The sequence below is a fragment of the Balaenoptera ricei genome, chromosome 13, assembly GCF_028023285.1.
Source record: "Balaenoptera ricei isolate mBalRic1 chromosome 13, mBalRic1.hap2, whole genome shotgun sequence".
NCBI classification, from domain to species: Eukaryota; Metazoa; Chordata; class Mammalia; order Artiodactyla; family Balaenopteridae; genus Balaenoptera; species Balaenoptera ricei.
The window spans coordinates 11,815,497-11,836,142 of record NC_082651.1 but is presented as its reverse complement, the minus strand read 5'-3'; the positions used below and the strand labels follow the sequence as shown (position 1 = coordinate 11,836,142).

General features: G+C 47.3%; 1 protein-coding gene across 3 annotated transcripts in view; it reads right to left on the bottom strand.

Moving 5' to 3' along the window:
* ACOXL (acyl-CoA oxidase like) overlaps window positions 1-20,646 on the bottom strand; it is a 367,866-nt gene that overhangs the window by 61,959 nt on the left and 285,261 nt on the right. For all 3 annotated transcript variants that reach the window (XM_059942311.1, XM_059942314.1, XM_059942312.1), the window contains one exon: window positions 11,112-11,199. In XM_059942311.1, the coding sequence (XP_059798294.1) occupies window positions 11,112-11,199 (88 nt within the window). The remainder of the gene's footprint in view (window positions 1-11,111; window positions 11,200-20,646) is intronic.

Below are 20,646 nucleotides of genomic sequence, written 5' to 3'. Positions count from 1 at the left end.
AACAGAAGGTCCTACCTGGAGGAGTGTGAGCTGGGCACGCCAGGGCATGGCGCTGCGCCCAGCACAGGGTCCTCCCTGGCCCCGGAGGCGGGCGTCCCACCTGGCTGGCTTGGGCCTGCCTCTCCCTGGGAGCCCCAAGGGCCAGGTTCCCCTGACGCCCATGTGCAAGGTGGAAGAGTGCAGTGGCTGTCCCTCAGCGGTCCCCTCTCACCTGCGAGTGACAGCCGTGCTCGCGACACCCTTTGCAGAACTATCTGTCACTCCAGGCTTCTGAAGTCCCCCTCCCACCTCTTCTTCACAACATAACAGGGAAATGTTGAAAGAGAGAGAGAGGGCTGCGTCTCTGCAGAAAGAACTCCAGCTCTGTGTTCAGAATCAGCACAGAGGGGGAACGGGGGCTTTTAACTTCTTGGCAGCTAACAGGTGTAGCAGTTCCGGCCTCCTGCCCATTGAGATGGGCTGAAAGGGCGTGGAGCCGACCCTTGGGAGCCTCTGTGCCAGGCAAGGGTCCTGGCTCCCCTCTCCCTCCGCACTCCCACGCCCCCCCCCCCCCCCACCTGCTCTGTCCTTGTTGCTGGCCCTGCAGCGCTTGCCTGTTCCTCCCTCAGCTCACGGGATCCGTTCCAGAGAGCAGGCAGGACACGCGGGGCATATACCACACTCCCCTCCTCTGTGACCACGAGCATGACAGGAGCTCAGAGGTGCCTCTTCCCGAGGCAGACAGGCTCCAGTTCCCTGTAGCTAAGTCTCAGTGCACTTTCTGCCTGAGTCCTGGGACCTCAGCACTTCCAAAGGATGGGGACGGGGCCCTCTGCTCCTCCGGTGCAAACCCTCCCTTCAACCCCTACTGCCACCATCTCCATGCAGATCTGTCCTCTCGCTTGCTGGCCACACTCACTGGTTTTGGGCTCCGCTCCCCATCCATCCCCACCCTGGGCCAGGAAAATTCCCCTCAAGGGAGCCTGGGTCAGAGGGTCCGCCTCCAGCTCAGCCCCTCCACTGGCGTCCTACTGTCTGCCCGGCAAAGGCCGAGCTCTGCAGTGCAGGACTCAGCACACCCAGCCCGCCCCAGCCCACTCTTGCAGGCTCGTCGTCTCAACACTCGTCCTGGCCCCTCCCCCGGAAGCCTCCCTTCTGGTGGAAGAGGCGCATTGGCATCCCCTGGACAAGCCTGTCACTCTATCACCTTCGTCTTTGCCCACGCCATAGCCTCCTCCTGGAACGCACTGCCACACTTCCAACTTTGGGATCCTATTCACACTTCAAGACCCAGCACCGAGGGGCCCTCTGTGAAGCCACCTTGGAGTCCTGCGGCATCTGCCAACTACTGGTACCCCTCCCAGGCTCGGCAGCGTCCACTTGCACGAGGGTACGGTGTTCACATCTTATTGCCTCTCCTACTCCTAGCCCAAAGTCTACAAGTAGGAGGCACTGCCAACTTTGTAAGCAAATAAACTACACTTCTCTCCACTCCTTTGAAATCTGTAAGAACTCTGCCCACGCAGGGGGAGGGCGTGGGCCAGCAGGGCCTGCACTGCTGGAGGGAGGTAGAAGGCCAGCGTGGCCAGGCCCTGTGGTGGGAACAGTGACAGGGTCTCACTGACGGCTGGGAAGCCTGGACTTGGTCCGAGCTGTGGGAACGAGACGCGGATAAACGGCGGCCAAGTTCTAGATGTGGGCAGTTCCTGTGAGGAGGGGGCGGCCGTGTGAGGGGCCGAGCCCTGCCTGCAGTGTCTGGGCCTCGGGAGGGAGGCTGTATCCCCCTCCCCATGCCTGCAGCGTCACACGCCCATTCGATCTTCCTTCCCTGGGTTCTTTCCCATGAAGCTGGTGACAAAGGACATCCATCTGTGGTCTTTGGCTCGGGTCAGGCTTGAAGTCACGAGAGGGAGCTCACTCATCACGGATTCTCCGGGAAGAGTCCTTTCAGCCCAGAGCAAGCGTGGCCATTCACTTGGGAAGCCATGAGGGCCTAGCTCAGCTGGACTCCTGTCTCCGGAACCCACAGTCTTCCCGTACGCGGGAAGCTGCCCGCCCTCAGGTGCATGGGGTGTCCTCTCGCTTGTTCGATGTGGTCCCTGTCTCACCTTGACCAAGGAATGCTGCCTGGGGTCTGGTCCAGACCAGGAGGCAGAGCGAGAGGCAGCCATCGGTGGTGGCCATATCGCCCTATCTTCTCCCTGGCAGACAGCCCTCCCCGTGGGAGTGTCCCGACCACCTGCAGATCCCTCGCAACTGCCGGGAAAGGCAACTCTGACAGTGACACTCAGCTGGGGGGTCACACCCCTCCCTGCCGCTGATCCACCAAGAGAACAGGAGCTGACGGAGTTTGGAAAACCAAGAACTGTGGACCCCAGGAGGGTCACGGACAGGACGGCCGTGAGCCATCGCCCAGGGCCTGGCATCCACTCCGATGTTCCATTGTGAGGGAGTCTCCTCTCAGTTTAACATCATGCTTCTGCTCAGGACTGGGGTGTCTCTGTGGCTCCCAGGCCTCTCTGCCCTTCGCCTGTCTCAGCGTCTCACTTACATGCCCCAGGCCCCGCTCGTGCCCCAGGTCCAAGTGAAATCTCATCCCGTCCGGTCTCCCGGTGCCAGAGCCAACCCCTCCCTCGTCAGCCTCCGCCTTCCCTCCTACCTCACCCTTCACGTCCGATCACTCTCAAGGTCCCGTAGATTCCTTCCCTGTAACATCTCCGGAACCCCACCCTCCGCCCCAGTCCTGCCGCCATCGCTTCTGAGTTCGTTTGCTCCCAGCTTCTTCCTGGACAGCCTCGCCCAGCCTCCCTGGTCCCGATTCCCCTCCACACCACAGACGGAGGCGTCTCCCTAAAGCCCCAAGCAGGCCATGCCTGCCTCTGCTCTGAATCTCTCCCAGACCCCCACTGACTGTGGAGGTGGACAGTGAAAGCTCCCGCACGTGGCCCACACGGGCCCTGCGGGACCCCGACTCCCACCCTCTACGTTTGCCCTGCACCCTGGACGCACCACACCACAGGCGCTTTCCCAAGTCACCCGTGCACTTCATGCCTCCCATTTTGCTCTTCCTTCTGCTTGGGATGCGCTTGCCACCTACATACTAAAGGTAAATCTTGCCCATCCATCGAAAATCAAGGTCTCGGGGCTTCCCTGGTGGCGCAGTGGTTAAGAATCCACCTGCCAATGCAGGGGACACGGGTTCGAGCCCTGGTCTGGGAAGATTCCGCATGCTGAGGAGCAACTAAGCCCGTGCGCCACAACTACTGAGCCCAAGTGCTACAACTACTGAAGCCGGCGCGCCTAGAGCCCGTGCTTTGCAACAAGAGAAGTCACCGCAATGAGAAGCCCGCGCACCGCAACCAAGAGTAGCCCGCGCTCGCCACAAGTAGAGAAAGCCCATGTGCAGCAACGAAGACCCAGTGCAGCCAAAAGTAAATAAATTTTTTTTAAAAAGTATATCTAAAAATATCAAGGTCTCAAACACTGATCGCCTCACCTGGGACTTTGTGGGGAGCCACGTGAACCCCACACACTGGCCGACGTCTCTCCCATGTTCTCCCAGTGCACCAGGTCTGGGGTAACTCTCATCCCAGCTCCTTGAGCAATTCTAGGTATGATTTTCTATATTAAAAAAATGATCCCATATCCCATATTCTAAAGTTGAACATATTTGCAATAAACATAAACTTACATTTAGGTTTTAAAGGACAACCTGTGTCCTGCCATCTGGACTATAAGCCCTTTTGGCTGCCCTCTTGGACACAGAATCATTTTCACCTATAATCACAGAAATCTGTTGGAATGTATTTTATTTTCTAGGCTGCCAATTAAGAGAGAATTTCTGAGTAATTTTTAGGAAAAAAAATCCCCATAGATAGCTTCATCCATCTTTATTTACACTGATGTTACATAAAATTTCCCCATTGAGGATTCAACATGCACTTTGATGGACCACATCAGGGGTCCTGAGTCAGTTAGGGGAGGTGAAATACTGATGAAATACTGATGAAAACCTCACTTTTAGTTATCTGGTGATCCTTTCCCCATCTAACATTTTATGCCACTTTCAGCATATATCAAAACTTGTTTAACGATTATATCTCAAAGGATTGAATGCTCTTTTTTTTCTTTTCAGTTCTCACGTTTCTGAGTAAAAGCCATCATGTTCAAGTTAATAGAGTATTATGTTTCCTCTGCAAACAAATTCCCATAATTCATAAACAAAGAGAAAGGTAAATTCATGAAGAGGAGACACAGCACTATTTTTCCACCTGACATTTGGGATCTAGGTTAAAAATAATGTTTTTGTCTCTGGTGATTTATCAAACTCCAGATTTCATAAAAGATAAAGATGCACTGAAGAAGGAACACATCATCTTAATGCTTCATTTTGACACTTTGGGTCTCTAAAAAGCATGTATTTTGAAGCTCTCCCCTCCAGAAACTCAATTGTTTCCATGATTTGCACAGTGAATTCTTGTTTTTCAAGCACACTTAAGTGAGAACATGCCAGGAGACACCTTGAAAGAAAATGGTCACATTTGAAACATACAGATTATTTATAGATAGAAAACTCAAAGAACTGAAAGAAAATCTGGTTGTCAACAGACAGTTGCTTTTTCTATGTTTTCTCTGTAGCTCAATTTGGGTTTTGTGTGGGTGGCTCATGTGAACTCAAAGGTTATTTGCTAAATGTTTTGTGAGATTAGAACATGTTGTCCTTTAAAACCTAAATGCAAGTTTATGTTTACTGCAAATATGTTCAACTTTAGAATATGGGATATGGGATCATTTTTTAAATACAGACAATCACACCTAGAATTGCTATGATATAACAAGATTTCCTATGCTTCTATTTTTCATTCACAGTTTAGAAGGTCTTATTCTTAATCATATTCCTAGCAGAAATCTCACAATATAGAGAGTTACGCAGTGCAAATTTTTGCTTTTTCACCTTTTGGGTTAATTTCACCTGCCAACTTGAACACTGATGAGCCTTATTTTGAAAATACTTAGGTACCAGGAGCTGGAAAGTCAGTGTGGACCATAGCTCAGGTCTTTGCAATTCATCATATAAGGTACATTTTTCGATCACACAGTGTACAAAGGAGCAAAAAAAAAAAAACCTTTTTTTTTTTTTTCAAAAGGCAGGGACGGTTTATTTTTCTTGCCTCTTTAGCAATGCTCAGCTACCAGATTCAGGTCCAACAAGCACTTATGAGCCCCACCAAGTGGGCAGATGGCGGCAGTCTGCTGGATTCGAATCCCCCTTCCGCTGTGTGGCCCTGGGCAACTTATGTAGCCTCTTTGTGCCTCAGCTTCCTCAGAAGGAAACTGGGTAGATGGTGGTCCCTCCCTCATTGCCCTGGTGGGGGATTAATGAGTGCTCATTAATCTCACACAAAGCCTGTGAGATAGAAAAAATAAGAAGCATGATTCAGAGACAAAGGCGATTGAGAAGAGCGAAAAGCAGCACAGGCCAACTTTAACCCAGGTAAGTACGTGTTCAATAAAATACAAAGAAAACCACCACCCCCGCCCCCCGAAAGTTCAAGAACACTAGAATGCCCATTCTTCGGCGTTCATCTGCAGGAAGGAAAGTCCTTGGGGAGTTGAGGGTGGGAGGGCTTTTCTCAAAATCTGATACTAAAAAGTCTTGGGGTCAGCCAGCCCCGGGGCGGAGTCCCAGCTCCACAACTTAGATCAGTGTGATCCGAGGTGACTGTTCACCCCCGAGCTGAGTTTCCTCAAAGGCTGTGTGAGGTTGTGGTGGAGACTGAAGAAGTGACAGGGTCCAGGCGCTCAGCACGGCCCTGGCTCAGAGGAAGCACCGAACAGGCGGAGACGGAGGCCATCAGTCCAGTCAGCCAATATCCCGGGGCCCGGAAGGTAGGTGACATTTATTAGGGTCTGGGTCCAAGTACTGTGGCTAAATTCTGTCCCTCACGGGCCTCTGCAAAACAAATATCCTCCAAGAGTCTGACCTGGCTTTTTCCTCGTCTCCCTCTTCCGAGTGCGACAGAATCTTCAAGGTCATCTGTCATAAAACTATCTCAGAAATTGTCACCTCCAGCAAAGAAGAGTGAGTTATCAGAGCTCTCTCGGGACCTCCCAGGTGACACACTCCCGGGTGCTGGGGTGAGCAGGGTCCCCGGGGGCTCTGGCGAGGGTCGTGTGACAGCACTTCTTGAGAAGGCAGTACTTGGGGTCTTCGGGTCTGGCTGACACAGACCTCAAGTGCACCTACGTGGCCTGGGGCTTCAGGGAAGGAAACCCCGCGTTATGATGAAGGGAGCGGCCTGCGTGATGTCGCAAAAGAGATCTTCCTCCGCTCACTGGAGCCCGGGAGCCACGCTCCCTCACACCTGCTCTCCCAGGACAGGGAAGGCTCGGAATGTGGTCCAAAGTTGGGCGTCGGCATTTTGGAACTTTCTCTCTTCCTGTGTCTATTTGATGAGGCACAAAATTTAAATCCGATGTGGCAAAGTTGCACGCTTTGTGCAGGGTTTCCGGGCTTCAATGCTCAGATCCAGCTAAACAAACTCTTCTTTTTAAGAGCCATCATGTATGTGAGCAGAGTACCCCCTGCTCCTACTCCAAACAGCCTCCATCCGGGCGCCTCCACTCTCTTCCTCTCTCCCTCTTGATATTGTGCCGGTTCTCATGTTCTCTTCTCCCCACGTGTTGCCACCTCCTGGGTTCCCAGAGGGAGCCTCTCTATTGTCCCAGACTCTGGCATTAGGGACCCAGAGTCCCACAGAGTGTGCAGGACATCCACGGGGGCCTCTCCCGGCCACCGCACCCTCTGACGTGGACCCATCAACTCCCAGTTGCCCTCTTTGCTCTCAGGAACAATGGGTCTGAGACGTGTCCTCCCCATGTGAGAAGGACAGAGAAAATGAGGCCAGAAACGGTCCTTCTCTTCTCCATTGTCGGAGCCTCCAAGATGCTGGTCTGTTGGGATCTAGCAGCAAATCGTACCTGCCCACCATCCCCTCGCCTGCTTCCACCACCCACATATTTAACGAGTGCCAGACAAAGAGGAAGGTCAGCAGCAGGGCAGGGGTACCCCAGCTCCTCCCTCCATCAGAGGGAGCCCTCAGGGCTCGCTGGGACTGCTCTAAAACTCCTGGGCCCAGCAGAGGATGCTGATGGGAGAGGAAGGCACACAGGCTGTCACAGCCAAGGGAGCACCTGTGGTACTCACCCTGCTCCCCCACCTGCCAGACCTCCATCTCCAGCGGTCACAGCAGAATATGGCAGAAACCGTTATCCAAAGAACGAGATGTGCTGACTTTTGACTTTTAGTTCCACCCCAGAGGTCATGTTTGCCCTTCAAGCTGGGAGGACTCAGGGTTTGGAGGGACTTCTGTAGTTAAGTGTAAGGGGATGACAAGTTCCTCAACTCACACTGGACTTTGGGATGAAGTTGTGGCATTTTATTTTTCTGCGCTTGCATATAAAGCAATGTGCATTCAAGGAGGTGATAAGTGTATTCCCGTAATTTCCTGGAAGATGAACGCCAAAGCTAAAGCTAAATCAAGGTGAATGTAATTTGCATAAAGAATAGCCACATTAACAATGGGGAGGAAAATGCTGATCCCATGAATACTGGAAAAAGGACTCACAGATAAAATGCAGAAATAACGCTTTAATAATGCATGTGATCACATTTTTATTAACAAAGGACGTCTTGTTTGGAAGCAAATACATCCTTGAGACGCGTCTAAAATTAATCCTCCGATAGGCAGAAATCCACACTACTTATATATTCTAATTATAGTTACAATATAGTTATAGTTATTAAGCTGCGCTTAATGCAAACATTCTAAACTCTTAGTCACTTCATTAAGAACCAGAAAAGGGACTTCTTGAAGCATAATGAGAGCTACTCACAAGCTTTGAGAAAGAAAACGAAGAGATAATTCTGCATAGAGCTGGAGAATGCCGGATGTAATTTATTTAATAAAAGTGCTTAGTGTCTCTCTTTTGGGTTAGGAATTGGTACACCCTTAGGGGTTCAGACAGTACCATGCTTCAGCACTCCTATTTCTAGGGCAAGATAAAAATGTGTATCAGAGAAAAGTAATCATTTATCATCGTAATGGTTACATCCCACTTTAGAAACCACTAGAGACTGCTTAACATTTTTATTTCCAACGTGGTTTTCCTGAGTCTTCAGGTGACAAATGGAAACTGATGCCAGAAGGCTTTTTTTCCGTTTGTTCCTTATAAAAATGGCTAGATTTTCATCTGGGGTGACGCTCAGGTCTGTGCTTTCGCAGTCTGATCCTTCCCTTCCCGCTTTGTGTGGTTCCTTCAAAAGTCTCCAAAGGCAACATCTGGGTCCAGTCAACGAAGACAGATGGGCTCCTTCTACCTCCTCTCCCGGCCCCTGGAGACCTCTTCCCAGGGCGGGGGCTGGGGGTGGTGGTGGTGTTGTGTGCTATTTGAACGTAATGACAGGCTGACTAAATTTTTCCTGGGTAGTGTGTTCAGGGCATTTCTACCATTAGAACCCATTCTGTATCCTTACAGACCTCCTCATTATGGATGGATTTCTCTATCTCAAAACATTCCTAGGATTTCTAGATGCTGTCATTGAGTCCTATTATTTTTCTTGTTATTCTTATGATTTTTCTTCTGTGACTTTCTACGGCCAAATCCTCTTCATCTGTCATGGAACTGGAGGCCAATTTCCTAAAAATCATCACTCTTGCTTACCATGGTTATTAACCAATAAAAGATTCAGAATCAATCTGGATTTCTTCAGTGCTGTGGCAACATCAAATCCTTGACATTTCTTCCTGGTGTTAAGACTTCATACATTGGAACCTAACCCGTTTAATCTTTGTCTGTTTCTTCCTCTTAAGAAAAAGGATCTAAATGTTCCACTTTGGTTATGGGAACTAAGGTTTTTGTAGATTAGTAATTAACAGTAATAAAAAAAGTTTTATTGAACACTAACCATGGGTCAGGTTCTAAGATTCAAGTATCTTCTCAATGGCCCCCCCGAGATAAATATCACATTATCTACATTTTGTAAATGAAGGTGAGACCTGGAGTCCACAGGGTTCATCCTTGTGTCCCAGGAAGGGCAAGATCTGGTGAGTACACGGGATCCCAGAGGGAGGAGCCCAGGTGCTGGGGCCACAGCACCCTGGAGAACTGAGCCATAAAGGTACACAAAGTGGAGGAGAAGGCCTGGGGCATACTCGCCTTCCATAAGGGTGTCTTGAGCATTATTTCATATCCCGGATAAGTTTCAGCCTGATCAACAAATCTGGAAAAATAACCCACTGACAGAAGAGGGGTGGTTTACCTAAATTTCCTAGGGGTGAGGTAGGTGCTGAGAGCACCAAGACAGTCCAGGAAGCAAGCCCCCAGGGGTTCCGGAATCCGCGGCAGGCAGGTCAGCGTGGAGCTCAGATCCCGCTCCCTCGCCCCGAAGAGCTGTCCGGATGGTCCAGCCCCGGCACCTCCTGATGATAACTGAATCCCACGTGGAGATGTCCCCACAGAGAGGATGGAGTGCGCGCGGGGACTCGGCAGTTGGGTTTGGGGTTGTGATGGATGAACTGGCATTCTGGTTTCTGTATCTGTCCCTTTTGAGTTTGATTAAGGAGCGTCAATTCCCCGGAGCCTCATATACGGCGGGTGTACCGGCAGATTAAAACTCCTCAATCTGCAAACCAGGGAACCCAATCCTGTACCTTACTGACCCACAGGGGAGGGAACGTTTTGCCCTTTCCTTTACCTTCTCGGACCCTCTCCTTCCTCCTCCTTCCTCTGCCCCAGGGAGCAGAAGGTAGAAATCAGAGCCGGGGGTGTCGGCGAGGCCATCGTTATCACAGGGTGTGGTCACTGTGTTTAGAGGCCGGCCCTGGGGGTGGCGCTCCTGGCGGCCTCCCGGACCCCGTGAAGAGCCCGTGCTCCTGGGAAGTTCACCTGAGCACGTGCACACTCACCTGAGCATTCTCGTTCCCGTCCTTGCTCTTGAGCCCTATGCCATGAGGCTCACCAGGGTCCCAAGCACTGGACCGCACTCAGAGGGAGGGGAGAGGCCTGCCTCCGTCTACACCGAAACTACTCACTCCAATCCAGCTCTTGTCGGCTCTGAGCAAGGGTCCTGGGCACGCCCACAGCCATTAATAACGTGGCACTTTGCTCCTCCTGAGCTGCCTGGTTACTGAGGGAGGGTGCCCAGCTGGCGGGCTGGGCAGGAGGCAGGCACTCCTGGATTGATGTCTTGGCTCTTAGCAGAGCCCATCAAGGAATTCCAGCCCTGAGACAGCGCCCAGGGATGCGCTAGGACCGGCAGCCTGGCCCCGGAGCTGAGGTGGCGACCAAAACCTAGTCCTGCCTTCGGGGAGCCAGCAGTGCCCCTGGTGTGATGGAAAACTCCACACAGCAAACAACGCAAAGAGCGCCTTCCTCTTAGCACACTTTCCCTCCATGGAGAAGGGCATAGGGATGAATAAACAAATGGCTCTTGAGGTTAAACAATAATCTCGAGAATAATTTGCCATATCTTCACGCATCTCTCTCTGTTTTCAATGTTTCATCTTACTTTACGTGATTTTGGTGTTTTGAGGGCAAAATGAACATTCACACCTCCTCACCCTCAGCACGCTGACGGTTTGGACTGTAGCAACCCCTGCTCAGATGCAACAACCAAAAATGTCTCTAACTGTCACCAAATGTCCCCTGGAGGGCGCGATCCCCTCTGGTCGAGAACCCATAGCTTTAAAAGGTGGTACTAGTCCTTGCTAATTTGGGGGTTAGGTTTGAGTAGTTTCAGTACTTGAACTTCTTCAGGCAGTGATCCCATTAAAACACCCTCACTTTACCTACCCCCGTCCCGTTTGTTTATTTGGGAATGACAGTCACCATTGGGCAGAGGGCCAATGCTGAGGGACCAACATTTAGCCAGCTGGCTCCTGGCGAGTTTAACATTAGGTTTTGTGGGTGTCATTTGGTCAGTGTTCCTAGCACGTTGGGAGTTATCTGGGGACCCTAAATTCAACACAAGGGCTCAGACCAGAGTGGGGACTGTCCTTTCTCTGTAGAGTCAGAGTTCCAGATAACCCGGAAGTCACTCAATCCCGAATATTTGACAAGAGCCCACTGACCTCTGTGAATGTGTGCCAGAGACAGGCAGGTGACGTGGTGAAGACATGAGCTCCAGGCACTGAAAAAGTCCTCCTTCTCGGTTGTCACCTGCCAAATTGACAGAAGAAAAATAACCGCTGATGATATTCTGAGAGAATCGAACTTCCTAGCAAGGCAGATGGCAGATAATGCACATTTCAGTACAACCAGTAAGCGGGGGTATGTTGCACGCAAGACCTAGGCTAGCCTCTGTCACCCCCAAAAGCTATTCGTTAGATGGAGAAATGCCATAAACATACTGAGTCTAGTTTATGTGTTTCTATTAATTCCTCACACATACCAAGCATGGCCACCACCAGTTGCCAATTCTTGAGCTCTGACAGGCATCGAAGAAACAATTTGAAGGCGAGGGATACAGAACGTGAGACGGTTTTTAATCAGGTCACTCCATGCCTGGAGAACTCTAAATACCAGAACGAACTACTTAAATCTAATCTGCAACAAAATGGACCCACCTTCCCTTCCCCCTCCCCCCATTGTACTCAGGTACTGCCACATGTTTTCAAATTCTTTTTTTTTTTTTAACGTTTTTATTGGAGTATAATTGCTTTACAATGGTGTGTTAGTTTCTGCTTTATAACAAAGTGAATCAGTTATACATATACATATGTTCCCATATCTCTTCCCTCTTGCGTCTCCCTCCCTCCCACCCTCCCTATCCCACCCTTCTAGATGGTCACAAAGCACAGAGCTGATCTCCCTGTGCTATGTGACTGCTTCTCACTAGCTAGCTATTTTACATTTGGTAGTGTATATATGTGCATATATACACTACCACTCTCTCACTTTGTCCCAGCTTACCCTTCCCCCTCCCCGTGTCCTCAAGTCCATTTTCTAGTAGGTCTGCGTCTTTATTCCCATCTTGCCCCTAGGTTCTTCATGACCTTTTTTTTTTTTTTTTTTGATTCCATATGTATGTGTCAGCATACGGTATTTGTTTTTCTCTTCTGACTTACTTCACTCTGTATGACAGACTCTAGGTCCATCCACCTCACTACAAATAACTCAGTTTCATTCCTTTTTATGGCTGAGTAATATTCCATTGTATATATGTGCCACTTCTTCTTTATCCATTCATCTGTTGATGGACACTTAGGTTGCTTCCATGTCCTGGCTATTGTAAATAGAGCTGCAAGGAACATTGTGGTACACGACTCTTTTTGAATTATGGTTTTCTCAGGGTATATGCCCAGTAGTGGGATTGCTGGGTCATATGGTAGTTCTATTTTTAGTTTTTTAAGGAACCTCCATACTGTTCTCCATAGGGGCTGTATCAATCTACATTCCCACCAACAGTGTATGAGGGTTTCCTTTTCTCCACACCCTCTCCAGCATTTATTGTGTGTAGATTTTTTGATGATGGCCATTCTGACCGGTGTGAGATGATATCTCATTGTAGTTTTGATTTGCATTTCTCTAATGATTAATGATGTTGAGCATTCTTTCACGTGTTTGTTGGCAATCTGTATACCTTCTTTGGAGAAATGTCTATTTAGGTCTTCTGTCAATTTTTGGATTGGGTTAAATCTAATCTGCAACAAAACCGACCCACCTTCCCTTCCCCCTCCCCCCATTGTACTCAGGTACTGCCACATGTTGTCAAATTCTTTCTTTTCTTTTTTCTCCTCTTTTGTCTTCTTTCTTAAAATTCTGCTTAAAAGCTTTTGCTTGAAATTCATTTCCTGACAGTTCTGGAGGCTGGAAGTCCAATATCAGGGTGCCAGCATGGTCAGGTTCTGGTGAGACTCTTCCTGGCTTGCAGAAGGCGGCCTTTTTTCTATTTTCACATGGCAGAGAGAGAGTGGTCTCTTTCTCTTTTTATAAGGAAACTCATCCCATCATGAAGTTCCCACCCTCATGACTTAATCTAACCCTAATGACCTCTCAAAGGCCCCGTCTCCAAATGCCATCACATTGGGAATGAGGGCTTCAGCACATGAACTTCGGGGGGGGGGACACAGTCGTTCAGTCCATAACAACATTCCTTTTGATTTTCATTATAGAAATGTATGTACAAATTCTTAGAGGAATCTTGTAATTTAAAGACTATGGACTTTGGGGCTTGAGAGATAAAAATTGAAACTATAGCCGCATTACTATCCACCTTTGTGGTTTGGACAAATTAGTTCACTTCTGAGCCATTAAAAATGTTTTTTTTTTAAATTTAGATATAACTGACAATAGCAATATGTTAGTTTCAGGTGTACAACAAAATGATTCAATATTTGTGTATATTGTGAAATGATCACCACCATAAGTCTAGTTCACATCCGTTCACCATAGTTACAAACATTTCTTTTTCTTGTGATGAAAGCACAGGGACTATAGTTAATAATATAACTGCTTGTATATTTGAAAGTTGCTAAGAGAGTAGATCTTACAAATTCTCATCAAATTGTTTCTTGAATGCCTGTCACATCTGCAGCATTGGCATTTGGTAGTGGCCGTATTTGACATGTGTGAGGAATGAGCCTCAAGATGGAAATTAAACTCACAAGACATTTATGGCATTTATTCATCTAACGAGTAGCTTTTTTCAACCCTACTCTGTGTAAGATGGTCTTTCAGTGACTCTAATGAAGCAAGTTGTTTGCTTTATTTTGTTTTTTAATCAGAGGGAAGTGAAGAAATATAACTGGAATAAAATAAGAATGAAGAAAATACACAGAAAAGAGAAAAAGGTGCCGAATCACAAAGCTGGCAGTTACAGTCATTCCGGGAAGGCAGATTCTTATCTGACCAGAGAAGAGTGTGAAATTTGGCACTCTGACTTTTTCTGGTTTCTTCTTGCCTTTGTTTTCCCCCATGGAGAAGGGCAGTGACACTCTGCAGTTAGCACTGAGTCTACACTTGGAGGCTGAACCAGAGCTTGATCTTCTGGTCTGCTCGCTTTGACCACTTGATCATGGGATGAAATGTGCCCCATATACCTCTCAAAGGCCTCCCTGCCTAGGGTGGGGGACAGCACCCTCCCCCTCGAAGCAAACTGAACGGCTTGGTATTTACACTTTCAGCAATTCTCTCTGCTCAAAGAAATAACACTCAAGTAGAAAGTTAGACTCTCTGTATCTGCTTCCCATTTGCTTCCAACTCATACCCCGAGTCCTCTGGTTGGAAGGTCACCTGCCTTCCCCAGCTCCCCAGTTCTTCCAGGGCCTGGAGGACGGACTCCTTTGTAAAAATCCTCCTGTAACAGAGAGCTTTGTGCTCCAGTGGAAAAACTGGCAGCACAGAAAGCCTCTACCCATGTATAATTTAGCATGGTTACCTGGGGCGGCAGTCACAGCTCAGAGGACCATGTCACATGCGCCTCGGGGTCCCCATCTAAAACCGGGGTATCTCTTGAGAGTGGAGGGAGAGGATAATGTCTGTCTCGTCCCCTGCACTGGTGTCACAATTACAAATGAAAAGACACAGTGGAGATAGGCAATTCTCAAAGGAACAGCCCACAGAACATCGCTGGCAGAGGCGAGGACAACAGCTGGCCAGACACACTCATGGTCCTGAAACTCTCCCATCACACTGCAGAGGAAAATGCCAGGAAGTCCATGCTGAAGCCCAGTGGACAGGCTCTCCTAAACACGGATCAGCTGCTCTCCACCACTGCATGGGAAGGAGAGAGGAAGGATCAACTATAATGTGGATGTGTCCAGGTAGAATTGCGGACACTTTTAGATTTTTTTAAAAGTCAACGTGTAAAGTAAGTTTTCACGGGACTGATCAAGAGAAAAGCAGGGACAGAAAACTGGCCGGACCACATGGAACCCTGCTTGAAGAAGGGACATCACATGGGGAAAGCTTGCAGAGGGACTTTTGCAAAACTGGCTGTGGCTTAATCCCTCCAACAGGATGAGGCAGAAGTAAAAAGCAAGTTCAAGTTAAGGGGAAAGGCCCCTTGAAGGCCTGCCAGCCAGCTCCTGGGTGCTTTTCCTTACATGTCAACACCACTGTGCTGCTGCAGGACCCACTCGAGAAGGCTCAGCGTAACCTCATCCTTGCTGGCAAGTGGCCCCTGGCATGGGCCACTTCCCAGATAGAAAGCCTGGCACGACTCACCCCCCACTGAAAAACAGCACCCAGGACTTGGAATGTGTTGACAGGAAGGCAGCTTTACGAGGGCAGATGCCCAGGAAAGCAACCGACTGAGAAGCCTCTGGTCCCTTGAGTTAGTTGATTGGCAGGAAGTAACAGGCTGAAGCCAACTGAGGGCTGCACAGTGCTCCACATGCCTAGGCAGGGTGGCCTTTGAGAGGTGTGTGGGGCACACTCCATCCCGTGCTCAAGTGGTCAAAGCGAGCAGACCAGAAGATCAAACTCTGGTTCAGCATCCAAGTGTAGACTCAGTGCTAACTACAGAGTGTCACTGTCCGCAATTGTAACCCCGCTGACAATTGCCTTTGCAATGCACAGAAAGTTTAAATTTACTTATTGCACAAAAACATTGTAAAACAACAGAAATCAAATATCTAGCCCTCCAACGTTACAAAATCTTAACATGAGGTTTCAGGAGAAAGGATTTTAAAAATGACATGGTGGTTGTTTACTTCAAGTGGTAGAGCTGCTCCTGAAAACTTGTGTGTAAATTAGCCGTATACAAAACAAACCCTTCTTAAAATGCACCAGGTAACAGGCACTGTTTTAAGCCCTTTAATTGCATTTGCTCATTTAGCTTTCAGAAGCCCTGCAGGTAAGCATTATTGATATCTTTTATTACCTTCATTTTGCAGGTGGAAAACTGTGACACAGAAAGTTTGAGGAACTTGCCCAAGGCTGCAAAGCTGGGTTTGGACTGGGTACCCAGCTTTCTGAGCCCACGTTCCTAATCACAGGGTACACTGCCTCCCAATGGACTCATGGGGAGTTAGTTCCCTGACCAACACCTGTCCTTCCCAAATACACAGTTTATAAAGATGTATTGTCACACCTGGTCAGGTTTGATGTGAACCACACCCCACACTTAAAGCCTCTAAGGGAAATAAATGCTTGTTTCCTAATAAGTCATCATACAGCTAAGACAGAGCTGAACTCATAAAGAAACCCCTGTTGCCTCATCTTTGGTGGATGCCCATATCCATTCCCCCTTTTTCTTTCCTAGAAACACCCCAAATAGCTTTGGGTAGCAATATACCCAGTTAAAAACACTTACCTCCCTACAGAGGAGCTACAAAAAAGCCTCAGCTAACGTCATATTTAATAGTCAAAGACTAAGTGCTTTCCCCCTAAGATCAGGAAGAAGATGAGGCTGTCCATTATCTCCACTTCTATTCAACATTGTACTGGAGGTCCCGGCCACAGCAATAAAGCAAGAAAAAGAAATTAAAGGCCTAGAATTTGGAAATGAGTAAGTAAGACAGTCTTCATACAAAAAGACGTGATGTTTTATGTAGAAAATCCTAAGGACTATATAATAAAGCTACCAGGACTAATAAGCCAATTAAGCAAAATCACGAGATACAAGACCCTGATATACAAAAGTCAATTGTATTTCTGTATTCTAGAAATGAACAATGGGAACTTGAAATTTCAATGCTGTTGCAGTAACATCAAACATATGAAATACTTACGGACACCTTTTACAAAGTACTTGCAATATCTGTACATGAAACTGAAAAAAATGTTGCAGAAGGAAATTTAAAAGGAGCACCTAAATAAAGGGAGAGATATACAGTGCTTGCGGGTCAGAGAACTCCATATTGTTAAGACATCATTTCTTCTCACCTTGATCTACAGATTCAACGCAATGCCAATCAAAATCCCAGCAGATATTTTTGTAGAAATTGAGAAGCTGATTGTAAAACATATGGAAATATAGAGGACTTAGAATAGTCAGAACAATTTTGAGGAAAAAAAAAAAGGTGGACGATTCACTAACTGATTTCAACACTTACTATAATGCGACAGTAAACACAACAGTATGGTATTGGGATAAGAATGAAATGTAGATGAATGGAAAAAAGTAGAGAGTCCAGAAATAGAGCCACACATGCATGGTCAACTGATTTTCAGCAGAGTCACCAAGGTAATTGAATGGGGAAAAAACAGTCTTTTCACCAAATGGTGCTAGAACAACTGAATAGCCACATGCAAAAACAAACAAACAAATGAATCTCACCCTTACTTCACACCATATACAAAAGTTAACTCCAAGTGGATCATGAGCCTAAAGGAAAGAGATAAATCTACAAAACTTCTGGAAGAAACTATGTGAGAAAATTCTAGTGACGTTGGGTTAGCCGAAGATTTCGTGATACATGACACAAAAAGGTTGAATTTCACCAAAATTAAAATTCTGCTCTTTCTGACACTGTTAAGAAAATGAAAACATGGATAATGGATTAAGAGAAAATATTTGTGAATCACATATATAATAAAGGGCTTCCATACAGAATTTATAAAGACATCTTACGATTCAATAGTAAGAAAACAAAATCCAGTTAAACAAACAGGCAAGAAATTTGAACAGACACTTCACCAAACAATACAAACGAATGGCAAATAAACACATGAAAAAGATTTGAGAAATGCAAATCAAGACCGCAATGAAATACCACTCTACACCCACTAGAATGGCTAAAATGAGTAAGACAGGCAATGTTAAATACTGAGGATGCAGGGCAACTAAAAGTTATTGCTGTTGGGAATGCAAGTGGTTCAGCCACTTTGGAAGGCAGTTTGGCAGTTTCTTATAAACATATACCTACTATGAACCCAGCCATTCCACTCCTAGATATTTACAAAAGATAAATAAAAACATATGTCCATACAAAGACTTGCACGAGAATGTTCATAGAAGCTTTGTTCATACTAACAAAACTGGAATCAATCCACATATCCACCAACTGGTTAATGGATAAACAAATTGTAGTGCATCTGTACCAAGGAACAGTACCCCACATTAAAAAGGAACACCCAACGTCTTGGATGGATCTCAAAAGCATTTTGTTAAGTGACAGAAGCCAGATATAAGAGACTATGCACTATGCTATTCCATTTATATTATATTATAAAAAAGGCAAACCTACAGCAAAAGAAAAATCAATGTTTTCCAGGAGTCAGAGTCAGGGGAAGGGATGAGACGAAAAGGGGCACAAAGAAATGTTTTTGGGGTGATGGAAATGTTCTATTGTGGTGGTGATTATAGGACCATATGCATTCAGTCAAAGCTCATTGATAAAATACTTGAAATTGGTGAATTTTAATATATAAAAATTATATATATTATTTTACAATATATATATTTATAATTATATTTATATATACATAAAGTAAAAAGCTGACATTTTAAAATGCTCACCTCCCCAGACTCCTTTGCAACTAGGGTTAGACATGGGACCCCCACGGCCAATGAAAGTAGGCAGAGGTTTACTGGGTGGTGCTTCTGTGAAAACTGTTTTCCTGATAAAAGAGAGCCTGAGCTGGCATGTGCCTTCTTCTCTTTGTCCTTTTTCTAGATTCCTGCTTGGAACTCAGCCATCTTGTGGGTGTAAGAACAGTTAAAAGCCACACTAAGGAGTTGTATTAGTTCCCTAGAGGTGCTGTGACAAATCACCACCATCTTGATGACTTAAAACAACAGACACTTATTCTCTGACAGTTCGAGAGGCTGGAAGTCCAAAATCTAGGTATGGGCAGGGCCATGCTCCCCCCAAAAGCTCTAGGGGAGAATCCTTCCTTGCCTCTCCTAGCTTCTGGTGGTTGCCAGCAACCTTTGCATTCCTTGGCTTGTGGACAAATGACTTGAATATCTAATATCTGCCTCCAGCTTCACAAACCATTCTCCTCTGTGTGTGTCTCTAGGTCTCTCCTTTTCCTGTAAGGACACCAGTCATACTGAAGTAAGGCCTACCCTACTTCCTCATACTTCCTACCCTATGACCTCATTTTAACTTGGTTATGTCTGCAAAGACCCTATTTCCAAATAAGGTCCCTTTTATAGATACTGGGGGTTAGGACTGAACATATCTTTTGGAGTGGAAGCGTACACAATTCAACTCACAACAGGAGGGCAGAGGGGAAAGACAGCAAGAGCAGGGGCCCAGCTTTAGCCGCGGACTCACAGCGCCTGCCTTCTGCATTCTTCGGGCTTCCGTCTTTTATTTTTATTTTTTAATTAGTTCATGTCTTTTATTAACCAATCGTACCCAGCCATGTGGAGATCTTTCTTGTCCTTTCAGATGTTTGAGGTCTCCTGCTAGTGTTCAGTAGGTGTTCTGTGAGAATTGTTCCATTTGCAGATGTATTTTTGATGTATTTGTGGGCGGAGGTGAGTTCCACATCCGTCTACTCCGCCGTCTTGATTGGAGCCCCTAGGCTCCTGTTTTGGCAGCATTTAAAGCATTCCTTCCTTGGTACTCAGCCCCAAATCCATTTGCTATGTCCTTTGAATTTGTTTTCGGTGCTCACTCTTAAATCTACCCTCTTCCTTTTCATCTTACTGTGGATAGAGGGTGGAATCAGGTGGAAAAAAGAGTCCAGTCCTGACCAATAACCGTACACATTCGCTGAGCTTGGATATAGATTCTACGACACACTTCAGGTACCACGTGTCTTAAATTATGCCCATCCAATATGGAGAACAATACAATATGCAGTTACTTAAACATTTTATACGAAGTAAAGTAGGTCAAACAATGATGTTTTCCTCACTTTCCACTTTTCCCCCTCAGGACAGCCGCTCCCACTGTCCTCAGCAGCCCACCCCCTAGACCTGTGAGCCCTTGTCCAGGAGGGAGTAAGCCCTGTACCTGCCCAGCAGATGACCACCTCATAAAGTAATGGAAATGGTGCACCCCAAATCATCCAGGCCACAGATTCTTTTTCTTCTCCTTCTTTTTTCTCTTCTTTTCCTTCTCTGTAGTAGGTAGAGCCTGTGGCCTGGCTTTGCCAGACCTACCCCACCTCCAGCACATGCTCACCTGGCCTCGCCTCTGTTTTTTTTTTTTTTTTTTTTTTTTTAGTATTGGGGAAAGGTTTTTTTTTTTTTTTTTTTTTTTTTTTTATTTTTTTTTTTATTTATGGCTGTGTTGGGTCTTTGTTTCTGTGTCAGGGCTTTCTCCAGTTGCGGCAAGTGGGGGCCATTCTTCATCGCGGTGCGCGGGCCTCTCACTATCGCGGCCTCTCTTGTTGCGGAGCACAGGCTCCAGACGCGCAGGCTCAGTAATTGTGGCTCACGGGCCCAGTCGCTCCGCGGCATGTGGGATCTTCCCAGACCAGGGCTCGAACCCGTGTCCCCTGCATTGGCAGGCAGATTCTCAACCACTGCGCCATCAGGGAAGCCCTCGCCTCTGTTTTGCTGTAGATCCCTCTGTAGCCCGTGTGCTTCCCACTCAGCCCTGGCTGGGGAGGCTGGGGTCTCCCTGGGTCCGGTCTGCATCTCTCTCTGACGGCACCCTTGGTGTGGCCAGAGCGTGAGGCTTCCGCCGCCATCCCCAGGAGGCCAGTCCTCACCTACTCAGCGCACACCTCCACCTTCCTGCCTCTCCTCCTGTTTGACTT